Here is a 20,196-nt window from a genome sequence, read left to right on the forward strand (position 1 = left end):
GTTTTCTATTTTTTATTTTATGTTTTCTAAAAATACAGTTTTCTTAAAAATTGAAAAAAAAAAAAAAGAGAAAGCAAAAAAAATAAAAATTCATTTGATAACAACAAAAAAATTATATTTTAATTTAACTTCACAATAAAAAAATTATATTTTAATTTAACTTCACAAATATTATTCGTAATTTTTATAATATAAAATAATTTAAAATTTTTTATGTAAAAATTTTTAAATTTTTATTATTAATTATTTATAATAATAATATCAATTTCTATATTTTGCAATTTTTTTAAAAATAAAGGATATAGTGCATTTATAATAATAAAATTATTTATTTAATAAAGCATAATATAAATTTTTATTTTATTTAAATATTTTATTTTTTCTTATGAAAATATATTGCTGAAAAAATTATTTACGGATGCTATAATTTTAATTATAAAAATATTATTTTTTAAAAATAGAAAATAATTGAAAAATATATCTTTTATTATAAAGGAACACGTTCTACAACTCAACCCACCTGAGATTCTCTGCTAAGGAATCTCTACAGTACTTAGCTACAATCATTCCTTTGGCAATCAAAGACACTGATGGGGCAAATACAAATTACAGGACAAAGTAATCAAATGAATTTTGTAGTGGCGTGAATAAATCAAGCCACATTGTACAGGCAATTTGATATTGATTGATACATAATAAAATGTTACATTTACAGAAATATAAATATTACATATTCCTAATGATCAACTTTGCCGGAACTAGCCAAATGTAAAATCACCATATACAGTAACACAGCTGAAGCCCCAAACGGCATTTATTTTAGAACTACCATCTACTCGAGAATCAGATTTTTTTTTTCTGCTCTGTGCTGCCTTGAAGTGAACCGAACTTCTCTTTTTCTTCTTCGAAGCTTAATTATTTGAGAACTACAGAAAATAATCAAAATCTTCATTGTGCAGAACAATCAAAGCTCAAACGTTGGAATCTCAGAAGAGTATCCATGATTGGCCTGGTAAACCATACGAGCAACTATATTCCGGTAAGGATCACTTTTTCTTCTCTCCTTCAAAAAAGCAAGGCATTCCTCCACTTCAGTCTTCACTTGTAAGTACAATTCTTGAGCTTTCTTTTTATCTTTTAATTCTTCTCTCCTTCCTTCATAACATAATTAATAATTCCTTCAGAAGATTTGTTATGCCTATTGTCTAAAAAAGTCCAAAACGTCAGCAGAATGTCAGCATGCTAGTGCTACCATGTCCACATAACACAGGCAAATGTTCAAATAATACGAACACAAGGAATAACTGTAACCGACACAAACAATCTGTAGTTGAAATATAATTGGCAAAATAAAAGAATGGGCTAAATTAACTTCGACGCGGATTCAAGCTACAAGTTTTGGCCAAATAGATTATTGTTGCTTATGTTTCCACTTAGTAGATCTTCATATATAAGTGTATTTTCTCCATACCTTCTGTTTCAATTGGTTTCCCAAAGTAATAATAGAATCTTCCTGGAAATTTTGGTAGAACTCCTGGAAGGTGCATATCTTGGTTTCCTGCTTCACCATGTACTTCAGTCCTATTATCAGAAGAGACCAAGCAAAGAAAAGAAAATAAAATTGGAAATCTAGGATAAATACAAGTTAGATGATTTACTGGAAACCAACATGGGACGAAGCGAGCATACCTCACACTCTTAGCCTGCTCTGCTATGTCTTTTATGTAATCCCTAAGCAAAGGAACCTTCATTTGGTCATCATAGTCAAAAAATACCTGAGATGATAAAACCCGATTAATTATTCATGTAACTAGAGATCATCTTCAAACTGGGAACAGAAATAATCCAAAATGAGGAATACACATATGCTGCGGATCAAGGTAGATAGATGCATATTAGAGATGATGAGTCAAGCTCAAGAGACTACTATTTACACTTCTTGATGTGCTAACTACAAGTCATTCCACATCAGAGAAAAGCTCAGGCCTAGTTCAAGAAAAGGTGAAATGCATGTTTATATTCGAGAATGTATGAAGAGTCATTCAGCAATACATATTCACAAAACAAGATTAAAAAAAAAAAAAAAGAAAGAAAAGAAAAGAAAAGAAAAGAAAAAAAGAGAAAGGACAAAAAAGAGCAGCAGTGTGCCTCACAGAACAAACTGATTGAAAGGGAGGGCAAATGAAGTAAATACTCTGGACTTACTTCAAAAAAATCATCTTCTCCAACAACACCAAATGGCACAATTTTGGCTCCAAACCGAGCTGCCATCCTGACAAATTCAGACTGTTCCGGCCAGAATAATTTGTATTCCTCACCCTGAGGGGCATGAAGAGTTGACTCTTGGTCAGAAGCCATATATCATAGAAGGCAAATTTCCTTGAAAATGTCAGAATCAAAGAAGAGGAAAATGTTAAAAATAAGGTTCATCACTTGGAAAAATAAACCATAGGAAAATCGATTACACATGCTGTGTGGTTTATTACTGCCTGCCGGGTGATTTGGAACGCGAGCAACTCGGAGGTTTTCAAGCATGCAATAGCATTTACTCATTCCAAGTATGTTCCCCATCATGGACATGAAATAGACCACCTTCCATTTCATTACTTTACTGCTATTATAAGCAATTTTCCTTACAAGTTACAATGCCAACAAGGTATTTAGGGACTGATATCTCATTCTGGTACAGATAATATCTAATTGTTACATAGACCAGTGATCTAAAAAATGATGATTCGAAATTCAGAATATGAATACTGAGCTTCTTGTAAATGGGAAACAATAACTTTTCAGGATAACAGACAAAATTAACAGCATTACCTTACGATGACAGGCCTCGCGAACACCTCCTGGGTACAACAATACATGAGCCTTTGAAGACAAAAGTTTATAGAGAAGGTTTCCTGAAACAGGAACTGCACCCATAAGTCTGAATATGTCAAATTGTGAAATTGGAGGTAACCGTCCTTCTTTCAATCTCGTAAACATCGATGGATGTGCTATCCCTCTCAAAAGAATATTTCTTTCATAAACAAGTTGGGAAATCATTGGAGATAATTCAAATCCCAGTAACATGTGATAGCCAATGAACAACACTGGACCTTCTGAAGGAATTCCTCCAAAACCCCGGACTATCTCTCCATCTTCAGATGTTGAGAGCATCACAGGGCTCACAACATCCCATATCCACCTAAAACATCATAATTGGAAAAGAATACTATTCAAATAACAACTCAATTAATCATAAAGGACTCCTATAATAATGACGGCTAAAATCACTATCATGTTGGCTCAAAGCCTTTGTCTACTAAAGATTGCTGCAAACAACTTGGAAAGAGGATCTTCCAACTATAATGCTTGAGAGGATATTGAAACAAGCACTTATTTCCATATACACCTACCCCATGCAACTGCTACAGTGGCTAAGTAAACATTGTTGTTATCCCATTAGAAAGTGCAATTTGTATCTCCCCGATGGCAAAACAGTGTACCTGTTTGATTCATATATTTTTTTGAATTCAGCAGGGGATGGTCGTATGAAATCTGAAATGTAGTCATGGTATGCTCCTCGACGATAGAAATTAGTACCCTTGATAACAGTCCCTATATCAAATTCATCTTCCTGCCACATGTGTAAAACTATTACATGCAACAAAGAATAACTAAAAAACACTCGAGAAAGTTTGCAATCAAGCAAAAACAAATTTAAGGATTCTCTTAATATAATTATCATTTTGAAAATTTTCTATTTAGAAACATACTCAATGAGAAATTTATTTGAAAGATTTAAGATTCAGATTTAAAGAATAAAACGTTCAGGATTAAGGACTAGAATTATGGATGATTTGAGCAAGTAAACAAAAAAAACAGTTGTTTGAGGGTGTAAAAAGTATCTAGTGCTGTTACTGAATTTGAATGAAAGGAAAGAAGATAAAAATTAAATGTTGTTTTGGGGTGCAAACGATATGGTGCTGCTCCATCAATGCTTCCACATTTGAATGCACGAAAAGTTGGGGAAAGAAGAAACTGTAACAACCAAGACTTTCAAATAAATTATTGACAGCCCTTAATGGAAGAATCTCAAACTTGGAAGAAAATTCTAACCCAATTTTAAGTAGGAAATGTAATAAAAACAAAATATTTCTTTAGAGAAAAATTTGCAATAAAAATCTAAATTTCATAATTAAGAGATAAGTTAAAATAATCCTTTTGTTTGGTTTTCATTGACTGCATCAGAAAGGAAGGCAGAGTTAGTTTATCCTACCAAGAAGAGAAAATGTCCACTATCATCAAACCAACGTATCTCACATTTCGGCAGCACTTGATGAAGTCTTTCACCTTCCTCTTTACTTGGTAGTAACTTGTCATATCCACTGAAATGAAAACAGAGCACAAGATCAGACAGATCATTTTGGACAGAATCAGACTTAAAGCAGCCAAGCCACTACTATCATGAAGCACACAGGGCAAGTGTATTTAGTAAGAAATTGGCATGTGATGACTAAAAATATTTTAAGAAATTCAAGATATAATCCTGGAATAAGATGTTTGCACTTCTGGATTAATTGGAATTCATGTAAAAAGTGCACGGATAGGGATTCCAATTAACTGTTTATTATGCTTTAGGATCCATATATGGAACTGTCTAGTTAGCATTAAGGAGAGAGAGATTCAGTACATACCATTGCAAACTGCCAGTATTTCTAGATCTGCTTTTTAACAAAGTTATATATAAAAGAGTTACGCTAAATTGCTTTTCTTTAAAAAAATTAAATAAGTAAACAATCTTTTGCTTTTGTTGCTCTTAGCTTTTCATTATATACGATGGATTATGTCAAAGAGATGGACCTGGAGAGTATCAGTGTTTGAGCATTTACAGCATGGAGGCGTGAATTAGCAAATTCTGAAGCTGATTGAAGCAGATTTAGCTTCCACAGAATTGTTTCTTTTGGAAACATATCACTCAGGACCTGAGACATAAACCATCAACTTCTATTCAAAAAAGAACACATGGCATCTTGTGAGCATCAATATGAAAAAAGTAAACGCTAGACAAACTGCATACATATATATTAGCAAGTGCTATTTTTATCCAACAATACACACAACAATAAATCCTGCTGACAGAGCTCTGGACATGTCAACTGAAAAATGCTTTCTCTAGTCTCACAGATACATCATCATCCTTTTTCACATACAAAAATTAATACTTGGACTCCATTATTTTAACCATGTCTAAAATGGAATCTTACAGATAGGTAAGATGATGCTGCGGTGACATCCTGAAACAGCTCTCCAAACAACTGTTGTAGAGGAACTCTCTTCATCACATTATCCATCACTGCCTTCAAAGGGTCACCTAAATGCATGCACCATCAACTGCTGGTATCAATTGAGGAAAAAGAAATCATACAAACACTTATATGCAGTTCTTTTATGGTGCTGAAATTTCCACTTGTTAAAACTGGAAAATGAGGTTTTATTCTAGCCTAGAATCAGTTCCAACTTCCAATTAGCAATTTCAATTGGGATGACAATGCATGTTTATCTGAATGTATTCTCTTCTGATTACAACCACAAGACTAGCAGCCTTCAAGTCCAGAAGCAAGCTCAAGATTCTATTTTCGAAGTAAAAGCTTATCTGATACCTTAAAGTTGTTAGAGATGCAAAAAGGATTTTTGGATCCATACCATCAAGCTTAAACTTTTAGCTGAAGGGGTTATCAATGTTATTAAAGCGTTTCTTTGATTTTGAGAAAAAGAAACAGATCTGAGCAATGCAGAGGTCCCCATATCATCAAGTATATTTCAGCATAAAAATAGAGAGTTCTTGGCTCTTTTCATGCTTTAAACCCTGTGTGCTTTGGCATGAGGGCACTTTATAGATGCAAAGTCATTTCTTTATAAATCAAATTGTTCAACCTGCTTGCACTTGGCACTCTAATCATTGATTCACATGTTTGATCTCCCAATCAATCTCAATCAGCAAAGAACCAAAAGTAACTTATTTCTTACTTGTTATTAAGTTTGAACTCACTATTCTTCACTAAATGGTGAAATTCAAGCAAGATATGAAAAGATCCATCACAATAAAAAAATGTTAACAGAATTAATTTCCTAGCAGTGGTAGACACAACAAATGTTTACCTGCTGGCACTATCCCCAAGCCTATCATGCTATATAACTTAAATATGGTCCGGAAGCTTAACCGAATTCCACCTTGTAAACTCGCCTAAAGAAATTTGAAATGTTATTCTCTATGCAAAGCTCTAGGCGCATGTCAATGTTATCCATTTCCCAAAAGGAAACAGGTTATAGGCAACCAAATTTAATAGGCAGTTACCTTCACGAACTCAAATCTATATCTCAAGAAATAGCAAAGCTAAAACAAATTGCAAATCTGATTGACAATAAAGAAAAACCTGTCATCAAGCTCAGCAAATAAGGAAGGCAAAGATGTAGTTCATCAGGCATGACTGTCAATAAAGGTATTAGAAGTGCCAGCTGCGACTTCTTAAAAGATGTTCCTAAAAAAAAGAATAATTCAAATTACATCAAGCAAATAAAGTGCAACTGATATCATATGCTAAGAGCTTATATTGATGCTTAATGAATCTAAGCATTTCCTTTTTATCCAAAACAACAATACATGTAGCGGTTTGGTTTGTGAAGAATCAACTGTCCACGTGTGGCAACTTCCCATAAGCCTATAGTTTTCTAGGCATTGATATATGCTTTCATACATTCTATATACTCAAGCTGACCAGTGAAAGGCTAATGATCTCCTATACTGATCAATACATATCCATGTGTTATATTGCTGAATTTCTTAAAAGATCCTGATGTTCACAAATACAGCAACAACTTAATGTCTGACGGTCCCATCGATGGTTAAGAAGGACGCAATTTCTCACCTGGATTAGCTTGATATATGCTTTCATACATTCTATATACTCAAATTGACCAGTGAAAGGCTAATGATCTCCTATACTGATCAATACATATCCATGTGTTATATTGCTGAATTTCTTAAAAGATCCAGATGTTCACAAATACAGCAACAACTTAATGTCTGAAGGTCCCGTCAATGGTTAAGAAGTATGCAATTTCTTACCTGGATTAGCCAAAATGAGTACAAGATCAATGTCAGGGTTAAGAGCTGCAACAGCAAGTGCGAGGCATGCTCCCAGAGATTCCCCAACAAGATATATTGGTCTGTGAGGTGAAGATTGATGTTCCGATTTAACTGTTTGTTCAACCAGCTTCAACAAGTCTGAGAGGATTTGGGGGACAAATTGCATAATTAAACACAATATTACAGTTTACTGTGAATTTAATATTACCGCAACTATATCACACATAATATGCATAAATAAAAGGAAGTACTTTTGATAGGGCAAAAGAAACATTGTAAAGAACCTGTAAATGGTGTTCTATCCTTGACTGGAATATGCAAGCACCATATGTCGAAAAGCCTAATGAGTAAAAAAGAAATCACATATCACGCAGCATTTGCATAAATATCAGACAAGGTAGGTCACCATGGGTCTAAGCAGTAGAGAATTGATCTCCTTTATCGTGTAAATAAATTGGTTTAAGATTCATCTTAAATCAGATTAACAATATTATTATTCATGGTGATAGTACACAAAGCCGATGAGAGGATACTTACTTTCCAAGACTCTGATGTTGTCTAACAAGGCCTAGCCCAACCCCATCAATCCCTGCAAGATTAGAGTCACGAATAAACAATTAAAGGAGTGGAAAATAAAAGGTCCAAGGTGATCAATGCTTAGTTTTCTTACAGCAGAGTAAACAATTCTTTTGGGAGAATCTAAGTACCATGCCGGAAATAAGAGGAACGAAATAGAATTGAAAATTATAATGATTTGTTGGCAGGCATGTCCCTAAGTGCCCCAAACAGCCCTAACAAAACCCCTTCCCCGGCCCCCCCCCCCCCCCAACCAAAAAACAAACCAACACCCATTCTCTACTTTTTTTTTTTTTTGTCTGTAGTTGCAACCAAACTCACAAAACAATATTTGTTCATTTTCTATCTACAGTCATGCAATTAAGTTCACAGTGTCCCTTTGAGTGGAATGTTTTTTTTTGGCATTTTTTTGGTTTTATTACTGAAAGACATAGTCTACCTAAGAATTTCTCCTTTGAAAAAAGGTGCTTTACATTTGGTTTATCTTAAAAGGAAGAATGAAAATAAAAATATATGCATATATAAAAATCTTATTTCAATCTTATTTTTGAAATAACTATATAAAATTTTATCATTACCTAAAAACTGAATAAAATACTTATAATAAAGACTTAACAATAGGGAAACTAATGATAATACTGTACATATTTTCTTATTAACACTATAAAATATTCATAACCATTTATAATAAAATAAAATATTTATGAGTTAAAAATAGAAAATTTATGCTCTCACGTGTTAAAACCTTGGTCACCTTTTTTATTTTTAAAGAAGAAAAAACATTAGTCACCACATAGTGTAGTCTTATAAGTCTCTCATGTACTATAAGAACTAGTTATATACCCGCGCGATACGCAGACTGCATAATTTTCTATTTTTTAAATTAAATTGAATATAATTTTCAAGAAAATTGTTGTAATTTATATTTGTGTTGCTTTGATATAAATAATTTGCTTATTTATTCTTAAAAAAGAAAAAAAAAGTTTTATTCCTCTTTTTGTAGTTCCTAATATTTTTCTGATGAAGATAGATAAAAACCAAATTTTAATTTCCATAAATATAGTTTCCTGGTTTTAAATATTACATTTGCATCTAACAAGATATCAAGAGTTTGTTACACATAAATGATTATCTATAAAAATTTATAGAATTCATCTATAAATACTCATTTTCATATTTGTTATCAATTCAATTAAAATCTATTCATATTAATCCATATCTTTAATTTTATATATTGAAAGTATTTGAACAAAATCACCAAAATTGATAGAATTTACAAATGAACTCTAAAGTACTAATAAGTTTTAAGTAAAAATTAGAAAAATTAAATATTTGAAATATATAAAATTAATCAAAATATAAAAATTTATTTGTAGATAATTTTTTAGGAGAAATATACATAATTTCATTTAAAAATAAAATGAACTCCACAATGTATTTAATAAACAAAAGAGTACAGCCAATAAAACTTTCAAAAAAAAATAATAATAATAAAAAGAGCCCAAGCCTAAGCATAATTAGGGTTGTCTCACTGACTATGCCGCTCCCCAACTGTAAATTACATAATAATAATAATAAGAACAATAAAGATTATTTCAACTTCTTATTTTACTTGGTAATTTTTTTTTTTCAATGCCAAATTTGCAAAACATATATTTTTTTTGAGCAATTATTGAATATATCCAAGACTTCTTATACTCGGTACACGAGTTCAAAATATCCTAAGTCAATCCATGATGGGTTTTTTTTTTTAAATTGTTATCATTTATGCTCAGTAAATAGTCAAAAAAAAAATTTTTTTTTTTGATTAGTTAGTTATATGGACGGACTCATATAACAGGCATAGGCAAGTTTTGGGAAATTATAGTATTATTATATGGATATTCTGAGACTATGAAATAATAATAATGAAATATATAATTTGATAATAATTATTGAAAACAAAAAAAAAAAAAAGCTATGATTATCAAATAAATTAAACCATAATTTAATAATTAAAAAATAAGAAGAAATTTACGGCATTTCATCCTTAGCATGCTGCACATAATCGTGCTGATTTTGTTATGCTAGGTTTTAGAACTATTGTTTTTCAGTTATACATTTGGCTTACACAGAACAAAAATATAATGAGAAAATTATAAAACAAAAGGGACAGAGAAAAGAATAATTTAGTAGAGTAAGTCGTTGTCGGCGGAAGTCAATTTATTTAAAAAGATTAAATAACTATTTGATCCCTAGATTTGGTCATAATTACAATTTTGTCTCTTTTATTTGATAAAATACACCAACAAGTCCTTAAATTTAAATTTTACCGATAATTTTTTTATTTTAATCCGATTAAACTATTTACTTCGTCAAAAAAATATCAAATACCTTAAAATATGTAGCTACTTAATTCTTCATATAGACTATTTCATCCACTATTTAATGTGAAAAAAAAAAAAGACACTTTTGACAGCAAATTAAATAGTTTAACAGAGCATAGCTAAACTCCAAACATTAATATATACTATGTATTCCTCTATTTCTAAATACTTTTCACATTTGATTATTTCACATTTTTTAAGAAAATCATTCAATTTATTTAAATTTAAATTATTGAGTGTGAAAATGGAAAAAATAATTTATTATTTATGAAATCTACAAATGTGATAAGTATTTAGAAATTGATGAAGCACTCTACAAGAGACATAAAACTGTAATCATGATCAAATATCAATAATTAAAGGGAAAAATATAATACAATCCTTGTGGTTTTCGAAATACAATTAGTCTCTCTCTCTTTCTTAAAATATATCAATTTTCCGTATGTTTTGCTTCCATTACACTATTAGATCCTTCTTTTCAATTTTTGCATCATTTTCGTTTAAGTGAACAAGAAAACATAGAGATTAAATGAGAGATACTAAAATGTTATACCAAAAAAATTACAATAGTCTTTATAGTTCGAAAAATACAATTAGTCTGTACTGTTTGTTAAAAATAAAAAGGGTAATTTTATAAGGTAGTTAATAGAAAAAATGTAAAAATTGAACAGAACGACCTTACAGTAGACTATAAGTATGTTTTCTTGTCTTTTAAAAAAAACAAGGATAAATTAGTAGTATTTTGCAAACTACAAAGATGGTACTGTATTTTTCTCGTAATTAAATAATTTATTTAGTTAATGAAAAAAAAAATAATCTAGTAGACTAGCAAAGCAAAAAAAAGACAATAAAAGCTACTGTGTTGAGATTAATAAAAATTGATTTTTTTTTTTTTTTAGTCAACCAAAAAAAGAATAGCTAAAAGACTCCTCGTTATTAGACTTTCCAGTTACTGATAACCTACTTTTTCTCGAGTACCAAATCTAATTCCAAACTCCAATCAATAAAGTAGAAGAATACAACTAAAAATTAACGGGATAAAACAAAATAATAAATAAATAAAATAAACGTAAACCAAGAGAAAAGAAGACGACGAAAGAGGAATAAAACAACTTGCCGGGTAAATAGAGGAGGAGAGGAGACTTGTCCAAGCGCGATCCACACTCCAACGGAGACAACCACCGTGGTGGACCGCTGTCCGATCTGATCAAATCCTTCGACTCCTCAAAATAATCCTTCAAGCTCTTTCTACTCTTTATTTCCGCTTCCGCTAACTCCCAAATGAATGGATTTTTCTTCTCTTTTATTTTTTCTCTTTCTTCTTCTAACCGTTCCATCTCCGTCCTTGCATTGTTTGTGAAACTCGTCGTCTTCGCCTTCGCAGTTTTCGTTCCGGTTGATATTTGTTCTGTAGAAACTGTAAATCCCCGACTCTGATTTGGAACCGGTTTTGGTTCCACTTTACCGGGTGACGATGATGTCGTCATGCAAGAACGAACCACCGGCGGGGAAAATCCGGCGGGGAAAAAACATGCTCCTGTGGCCGCCATGTTCTGTTTACCAATATGTCTGTTTCTGAGAATGGCGGTCTTGAGAGATTTAAAGGCCGTTTGGTTCTAGACAGAGATTTGTAATAAAATAATTACCAATGATGGGATACCAGACATCAACCAAATGACAAAATTAAGAATAAGTAATTAAAAAAATAACTAATTTAATTTGTAGGAAAAAAAATTAATATAAAGTTTATACTATTTAAAAAAAATTCAGTTCAGTTCCAAAAATATTAAAATACATACCAAAACAAACAAAACCGCAACTAAGGCCGGTTTGGCATTTGGCTTATGACGTTGAGAAGCTAAAAATAAATTTAAAGAAATCTTTAGAAAAGTCTCATATGTTTTGGTATTTCTACAATTTTCTTGTTTTAGAATTACAAATGTACGTAGGATTTCATAAACGGCCGAAAATTGTCCAAATCGCTTAAATTGATCCGAGTCGAACTAAAGTAATTTTAAACCGTTAATGGTTCGATCCGTTTTTAAATCCAATTTATTTTGAAAGGTCAAAATCAGTCGCTGCTAACTCATAATGCACGCCATTAATTCTGTCCATAAGTGGTCAATTTATTCTTCTTAGTTTGCAATATATCCATCTGTACATGATTTTCATACTCTATAGTTTGCATAATGTTTGTTCTACTTTTATTTTTTTATTTATTTCAAATTATATATTTTTTGGAAGGATATAATTTATTGAGTTTTTTTATTTTATCTATATTTAAAAATAAATAGGTAAAATAACTTGAAAAGTTCTTTTATTTTTTTAAATAAAAAAACTTAAAAGTTATTGTAAATAGTTTTGTGTATTTAGTTACTAAGTACTCCTTTGTTTACAGATATAAATCATAAATTAGTTCTTTTGCCATATATATAAGCCGTTTTGAGAATAATTAATAAGGTTTTTTTGTTTTTTTACTTTTATTTATATTAAATTCAATAATTATCTTTATAATTTTTAAACTGTAATCTAACTAAATTAATAAATATTGTGTTATAATTTATGAGATTTATTTATTTTTTAATCATCTTGCAACAATTTTAAACGAGAAAGTATTTAGAGGCAATTTAATTCATTACAATTATTACAAAAAGGTACTTTAAAATAAGTAGAAAGTTAAAGGTTTAAAAAAAAATGAAAATGATGTGGGTCTTTCTAAAACTCATTATATAATACATATTTTTTCTTGGTTAAATAGTAGTTTTGAAATTAGCATAGATAATTAAAAGTGAGAGTACCTTATTCATGGACGTAATGCATAAATTTTACTCTACACTTTCAATGATTATGTTTGTGATCTCTGAACTTTCATGGATCCATCGTGACTCTGTAATTTCATATTTCAGTAATAATTATGTTCAAGCTTGAAGAGAGAGTTCCCCACACGTGACTCTGAGCCAGTCATACCGTTCTCACCATCATCGACACAATACAAGGTCAAAACCACCGATCTAATTAAATCGACCCATATGGTTTGGTCAGCTATTAAAGAGATGTTTGATTTATTGATTTATTTGGTTTGGACCAAATTTATTATTTGGTTCGAGTCGATATTCGTAGAAATTCATCGATTGGCTTAAAGCTGAACCTCCATGGTAAAAACAGACCAAAACCAGCCAAACAAGTGGTTCGGTTCGATTGAGATAAAAAAAACTTCAGTTTGTATTTTTTGGCATTTGTTCGGTTCAGCTTGAATCAAACCGACCATTTGCCCACCCCTTGGTGGGTTTCGATTCCATGTTACTCAGGTGTACTTTGTCTGTTCATATTTTTTACGTTGACAGTTTGTCCTCTCTTTTTGGACGTTTGCGGCCTATGTAATATTAGTGGGAAGTTTAAAATAAACGTACACGTCCCGGCTGTAGATTTTTTTTTTTTTTTTTTTTTTTGAGAAGTTCCAAGTGATGTAGATTGGATTGTTTATATGCAATGTAATTCAAAAAATTGCAATAAGTTTGAATTTGATATTGAATTATAAAATTATTTAAAATTATTTATTACATTTTTAGTCAAGTCAATTTTATTCTAGGACTTATTAAACTAATTAAGATTATTAGTTCAAATATTTTTATTTAATCCTTATAATATAAATTTTTATCTTAGTAATGCATATCAATCAACCCTTCATCTCAAGTCCATCCCAAGAGAAAGGCCTTCATAAATTTGCCCTCGAACTTTCGTTGATTTTCTTGTTGACCCCTGAACTTTGCGGGTTCCATTGCGACACTTTACTAATAAATTCTTCAATAATTATGCGCTCTGTGAAAATATAAAAAATTAGCGTGTTACACGCGCATTGACGTGGATTGAATTAGTGGTGAGCAATGGTCGAGTCTGGTCAAAATCAATTCAACCCAAAATACCCAAAACTCAAACTGATGGTGGTTAACTTCACCGACCTAACCCGTTTAATAGTTTAGGCTCCATCCGAATAACCCGATAAAAATCGGATCGGTTATTCGAGCCTCATTTAATCCGATCAAACAAACAAAACAATTTTAAAATGAAATAAACTCTATAAAATAAATGATAATGACAAATATTAACGTAAAAACAGATAGGAAAAAGAAACAATAAAGAAATCTATATACATACATATCGAATCCTCCTCAATAAACCTAATTAAACTCAATATAACTTATATGAAACACCCAGATAAATCTAAAGACATAGAGATCTAAAAAAAACTATATCAATCAATCAGACAAAACTTTCCAATGTGTTTAAACAGCAAACTAACCCAACTTCAATAGAATGACCATTGCCACCTAAGTGAAGATCAATATCAACTTCATATAGAATTCTTCTGTGATAGCGAGCATCATGGGCTTTTAATATACTAAAGCTGTAATGAGGAAGGTGGAGGGGATTTTGCCTTTTAGTTACTAAATGTCGAGAGAGGAGTGAAATTGTATTTGGGGATTTTATTTTTTACAAACAAAAAGGTAAAGTTATCTTGCACGGATCAGTTTGGGTTAAATAAAATTTTACCTGATCCGACTAAGATATATAGATCTCTCAAATTTTCTCGCTCGACCCAAACCAAAAAAATCATTTTCACCCTATATTTTCGGTCTAGTCGAGTTGTTCGGATTTTTCGGATCGGATCAAGTTTTACACCGCCCTAGATCAAACAATAACACATGTGATGAATGTTTATCCATTTAGGAAGAGAGAGGAACACAACATAGTGTCATTTGGTCTCTGTGAAACTGAGCTTGAGTTTACTACCATCGTCCCTTTCTCCTTTCTCTTAGCGCTTTATCAAATCTTTCTGATCTTCACTATCTTCTTCTCCTCTCAACGAAGGAAAAAAGTGCTCTATCTCCTTAAGAAAGATTTCTAATTGACAAATTTCACTCTCTAATCAAATATCAATATCGCAAAAATTGAAACCTGATTTCTTCCAAATCTCCACCTCCATCTCCCCCTTCAATTGCCTATAGCATTATTGAGAAATGCAATATGTTTGTCCCCTTTCATCCAAATCCTTGCATTCTTCGATTAGGCCACCTCTCAGGATGGATTTGCTCACTCCTGGAACCTTACAAAGCGATGAGTCTCTCTCACTAGTAAGGTCAAGCAATTTGATTTAACTTGGAGTGTAATCGATTCAATGAAAGCTATAAATATGAATTGATGCGTTTGCGATTCTCATTTGCTGCTCCGTTCGAGTTGGATTGACTACTAACAACACAAGCAATTTAATCAAATGAGGGATTATAATCGTAAGCCTAATGAAATTTTTTTTATCAGTTTTTTGAGTAAGAAACGAAGAGCTAGTGAAGCTCAATTTTTTATAGTTTAAAGCGTAAGTTTAAGCTTGATGTTATTGTTTATACTGATTTGATTCATGATTGTTTTCTTCCTTAAAATATATCAAAAGCCAAGAAATTTGTTCAACCCAAGTTTTTAATTTTTTGCAAATGTTTCCCTTTCCAAATCGATTCTAGTTGGAGAAATAAAACCAGTTGAAAAAGGGAAGGGATGAATATGGTTTCTGAGATCAATTTTGAAAAAAGAAATTGGTAAAGAACAAAGCTTATTAAGCTGTTTGACAAAAATGACCATTGGTCATGCTACTCACCTAAGTGAGAAAATCAGTCCTCACTCTCCTAAACGCGTTTGGATGCACACTATTCATATCCTACGTGGCGAGGGATATAGATATTGAACAATTTATTAGTACAGAGTCACGATAGAACCCCCGTAAAGTTTAGGGGCCACGGGAGAATTGGAGATAGTTCGATGGTAAATTTATGTATTAGGCCAAGATAAAATATTAAAAGCATTATCTTAGTAATGCATATTATTTGTTGCTTGAAAGATATAGAAATAAAAAGGGCAAATTAGTAATTTCAGACTTCCAAACATATATTTTTGAATATGAATCTAAATGGCTCACTCATCTTCCGTCTACTCACCATATTTACTATTATGGGCTTCAACCATCTTAGTGGTAATCCCCACTTTACATACAGGCCATAAATATTTAATTGAAAATTTTTAATTGGCCAAAACACTTAATTGCAAAACTTTTCCGTTCAAATCCAAAATAAAAATTTTAAAAAGTTAAAATATCAAATTTATAATTATTACTTTATAAAGAATAACTACATGATACTTTCTCTGTGTGTGTATATATAATTATTTTTATAACATGTACTAATTGTGATTAAAAAATTGTAATAAAAAGATATAGAAAATGGGAGGCCCAACCCCTCTTTAGTGTATATATATATATATGCTATGTTGCACTTTGTTTGTACTCGTTGATTTTTACGTGTTGCAAATAAATGAAATTTAATTTTTATATATAATTTTCTATTAATTTTTATAATATTATAAATAATTTATATTACTAAAAATTTAAGAGCATTCACAAAATAGTAAAAATGACATTTTATGAAATAATAAAATAAAAAAATAAATTTTCTCAAAATGAATATTAGTTTGAATTTACTTATTACACTTTGAATTTATAACATAAATATTATATATTATAGATAAATAGTTATTATAATAATTGATATATTAATCATTATTTTATAGAATTATTTATAATTTTGATCTTTTTCTTTTTCTTTTTACTTTTTGCTAAAGTCTAGCAACATATACTTAATTTTATAGTTCTTTCAACACGTTGAAATCCTTAAAAATATATTATTACCATATTTAATATATATCTTATTTAATATCCAACTATCCATCAAATATATTACCATATTACATTATATTACCATATAATATGCAAATATTACTATAAACTAGTATTATCATATTATTTTATATTACCATATAATATATATATTACCATATTCAATGTATACGGTATGTAGCTCGTTTAATATTATATTATATGATTTCGAATTTAAAATTACTGGCTCCAATTATAAGAAAGCTGGAATTGAATAATATTATCATATTTAATATATACATTATAGAGTATATTATATAATGTTTTATTTTATTGATAAAATTTAGATTTACATAGAAAATTAATATGATCAATCAAAATTAAATTAATTTTATTTTTTCAACCAATCAAATTAAAATCTTTAATGATATTTTCGTCAATCTATAAATTTAGTATAAACATTTTTTGCAATCCTAATATTCTTTTACTCATTTTCACTTTTACATAAAAGTGGGAATAAGGAGGGGAGGGGAAATAATAGGACCACCTATAATAACTTTAGTAAAATTTTATAAATCCTAAAATATCCTTTTGGATAATTGATAATAATTTAAGTTTATTAAATAACATAATTTTTTAATAACTGATAAATTATGATATTAAATTATTAATCAATTGACTTTTTTTAATAATTTTTAATTGATTTAAAAATTTTACATTCGTTTAAATCTTGGTTACATTCGATTATTTCTCAATTTCACAATGAATTAATTACTAAATTAATTAACAATCGTATTTATCTTTAATGGTATCCATGAATATTTGTTTAAATTTTAATTTCTTTAATACATATAATTATTTATTTATTGCAATACTCGAGTTTTTTTTTTTTTAACATTTGTGTAAATTAAATTATTATATAAAACGATGTAAGGATTTCAAATATCTAAGGAAAAACCATGAAAAAATAATTTAAAAATTTTTAATACAAAAATAAATTTATTTTTTCAAAGATGTAATACGGTTGGATATTTAATATAAAATATGATATTATATTTTTTGAAAGAAAAGCAGTATGAACATATTATTTTTTAATATATGTATAAGAACATATTATTCAAAAATAAAAATGAATATAAATAATAATTTAAAAATGACATAAAAAATTATACGAATACGAATAATGAGTATAGTCAACGTGCAACGCACGTCATAAAAAGACTAGTACTATATATGAATGTAGAAATACAGGGAAATAATGAAATTTTCTATAGTGCCCTTAAATACAATTTTGATATCATAAAATAACCTTAGTCATGGCTAATTAGAAAATTACATTTTATTAATTGATTAAATTTAATTTATAATAATTATTTTTTGAATAAACATATAGATAATTAAACATATCAAAATTTTAAGTTTTATCTTTTTGAAATTTATTTTTAATAATTATATATAATAACGACACATTTGAAGATTTTTATATTTTATTTTTAAATATTTGAATTTTAATTTATAATATTTTATTACAAGAGAGATAAAAAAGGAAAAAAAAAGTATATATATTCATTTTATTAACATAAGTTTATGTTTATATGATTTGATTGAATATATTTTTTTCCAAATAATCTTTAAGTAGAATATACATAATATTTTATTTAACAGAGAGATAAAAAAGAAAAAAAGTATATTCTTTTATTAATATTTTAATATTCACTTTTTCTTTATAATTGTGTGATTTGATTGAATATATTTTTTTAAAATTAACTAATGCATTTATTTTAATCTAAATAAAAACTTATGCCTTTGTATTATATAGATAAAAAAATTAAAAGAGTACAAAATATGAGTATATAATGAGCATAGTAAAAAATGCAACGCAAGTCATATAAAAGACTGGTATTATTAATTATTAATTATTATATATTATATATTTAAAGAAAAATAAAAATATTATGATATGCATTTTTATTTTTTTAACAAAATTATTGTACACTCGATTATGGAGCAAGCAAATCATTATTATATATAATAAAGGAGAATCATGGGTTTTTGTTGGATATTGACATGACACTTTTTTAGAAAGAGAGAGTCTCTAATATTTTAGTATTTGCTTAATTAATTGGAGGAAAAAGTTGTAAATTTTTGAAGAAAAAACATGTTTTTTATTAAAAATTCTCTCTCTAATTTATAAGTGAATTTTAAATACAATGACTTCTAATATTCTTTGTTATTAATTCTTTATGAGATTGTTAAGCAATGTCTCCTGTCAAGTATTTTAGGATGTATATTTTAAATTTGATAGAATGGTCTTTCAATAACATATATAGATTACCTGAGAAAATGTTAAACATTATAGTCCAGTTCATTGGAGTCTCCAAATTAGAAATATAGGTATTTCAAATATAGCAAATGAGTTTTTTGACATTTTTTTTAGCATTGTTGTCTACTTCTCACACATTGATCAATCCTGTAAATAGAAACACTCACTATATATTTTGTACTTATTACATTAATTTTTTTATTTAGAATAATCATATTGGTCTTAAAATATAAAATGCGACTTTGTAAAATTAAAACCGGTTCCACTTCTAAATGATGATTTGTTTATAAATTAGCCTAAAATAATATTTTATAAAATAAAAAATCAAAATAAATAAATATAAATATGGATAAAAAATGTATTACAAAAAAAAATATCAAATATGAATTGCAAGGGATATAAGTTCTCACTAATTTTCCATCAGTATTTCATGTTTATATTTTAATATGTTTTCTCTATTTCAATTGGCCACCTATAAATATTAAATTAGCATTCGTTTTCCTTTGCATGAATAACTCATTCAATAGCTAGAATAAAAGTTTTCAATTTTGCATAATACATTTGAATCATACTCCCTATGCATTATCCGCACTTTAAATTTTTTAACAATTTATTCAATATACATATTTTATAACTCAAAATTAAATATATTATACAGCCGTATAAAGCGTGGGAAACCGCCTAGTTTAATAATAATTTAAGCATGCAACAGGGCTATATGATTTTTGGTAATAATTTAAAATATTTATATCATCTCTGTATTTGATAAAAAAAATTATAGAGTTGGATAATTACTTTTTTGAGTTAATTTTATCTATTCGGTAACATACTATTTATAATAGATTTTAAATTAGAGGTTGAGGAAGTTTTTTAGTCAAACATAAAACAACCTAACATTTAGCATTTTACTTAGGGTGATTAAATTTTTTTGTAACCATCCCCATTATTTTTTCCATCGAATTGAGCTAGTCAAACAAATTTTTCAATAACTAAAATTTATTTACAATGTTATAAATAATTTTTTCAATAACTAAATTTACTTACAATGTTATAAATAATTTACTTCATATTTCTCTCATTCTTCATTAAAATTCTTTTT

General features: G+C 28.9%; 1 protein-coding gene across 4 annotated transcripts; it reads right to left on the reverse strand.

Annotated features, from left to right (window-relative positions):
• Window positions 1–465: 465 nt before the first annotated feature.
• Window positions 466–11,891, reverse strand: LOC105630186 (phytyl ester synthase 2, chloroplastic). 4 transcript variants are annotated; one of them, XM_012211929.4, is made up of 15 exons: window positions 11,877–11,891; window positions 11,195–11,693; window positions 7,673–7,724; window positions 7,420–7,475; window positions 7,115–7,273; window positions 6,423–6,527; window positions 5,253–5,359; window positions 4,849–4,970; window positions 4,265–4,373; window positions 3,492–3,622; window positions 2,821–3,190; window positions 2,206–2,319; window positions 1,690–1,775; window positions 1,472–1,581; window positions 466–1,155 (listed from the first exon to the last, which is right to left on the reverse strand). In XM_012211929.4, the coding sequence occupies exons 2-15, from the start codon at window positions 11,625–11,627 to the stop codon at window positions 965–967; spliced, it is 2,145 nt and encodes a 714-aa protein (XP_012067319.1). In that variant the 5' UTR covers window positions 11,628–11,693; window positions 11,877–11,891; the 3' UTR covers window positions 466–964. The 4 variants fall into 4 exon arrangements, with proteins under 4 accessions (XP_012067319.1, XP_012067320.1, XP_089580590.1 ...); XM_012211930.4 differs by lacking the exons at window positions 11,195–11,693; window positions 11,877–11,891 and adding an exon at window positions 7,806–7,947; XM_020677877.3 differs by lacking the exon at window positions 11,877–11,891 and having other exon boundaries at window positions 990–1,205; window positions 11,195–11,729.
• Window positions 11,892–20,196: the final 8,305 nt, after the last annotated feature.

Source organism: Jatropha curcas, chromosome 1, assembly GCF_041381405.1.
Source record: "Jatropha curcas cultivar XTBG-Jc1 chromosome 1, XTBG_Jcur_1.0, whole genome shotgun sequence".
NCBI lineage: Eukaryota > Viridiplantae > Streptophyta > Magnoliopsida > Malpighiales > Euphorbiaceae > Jatropha > Jatropha curcas.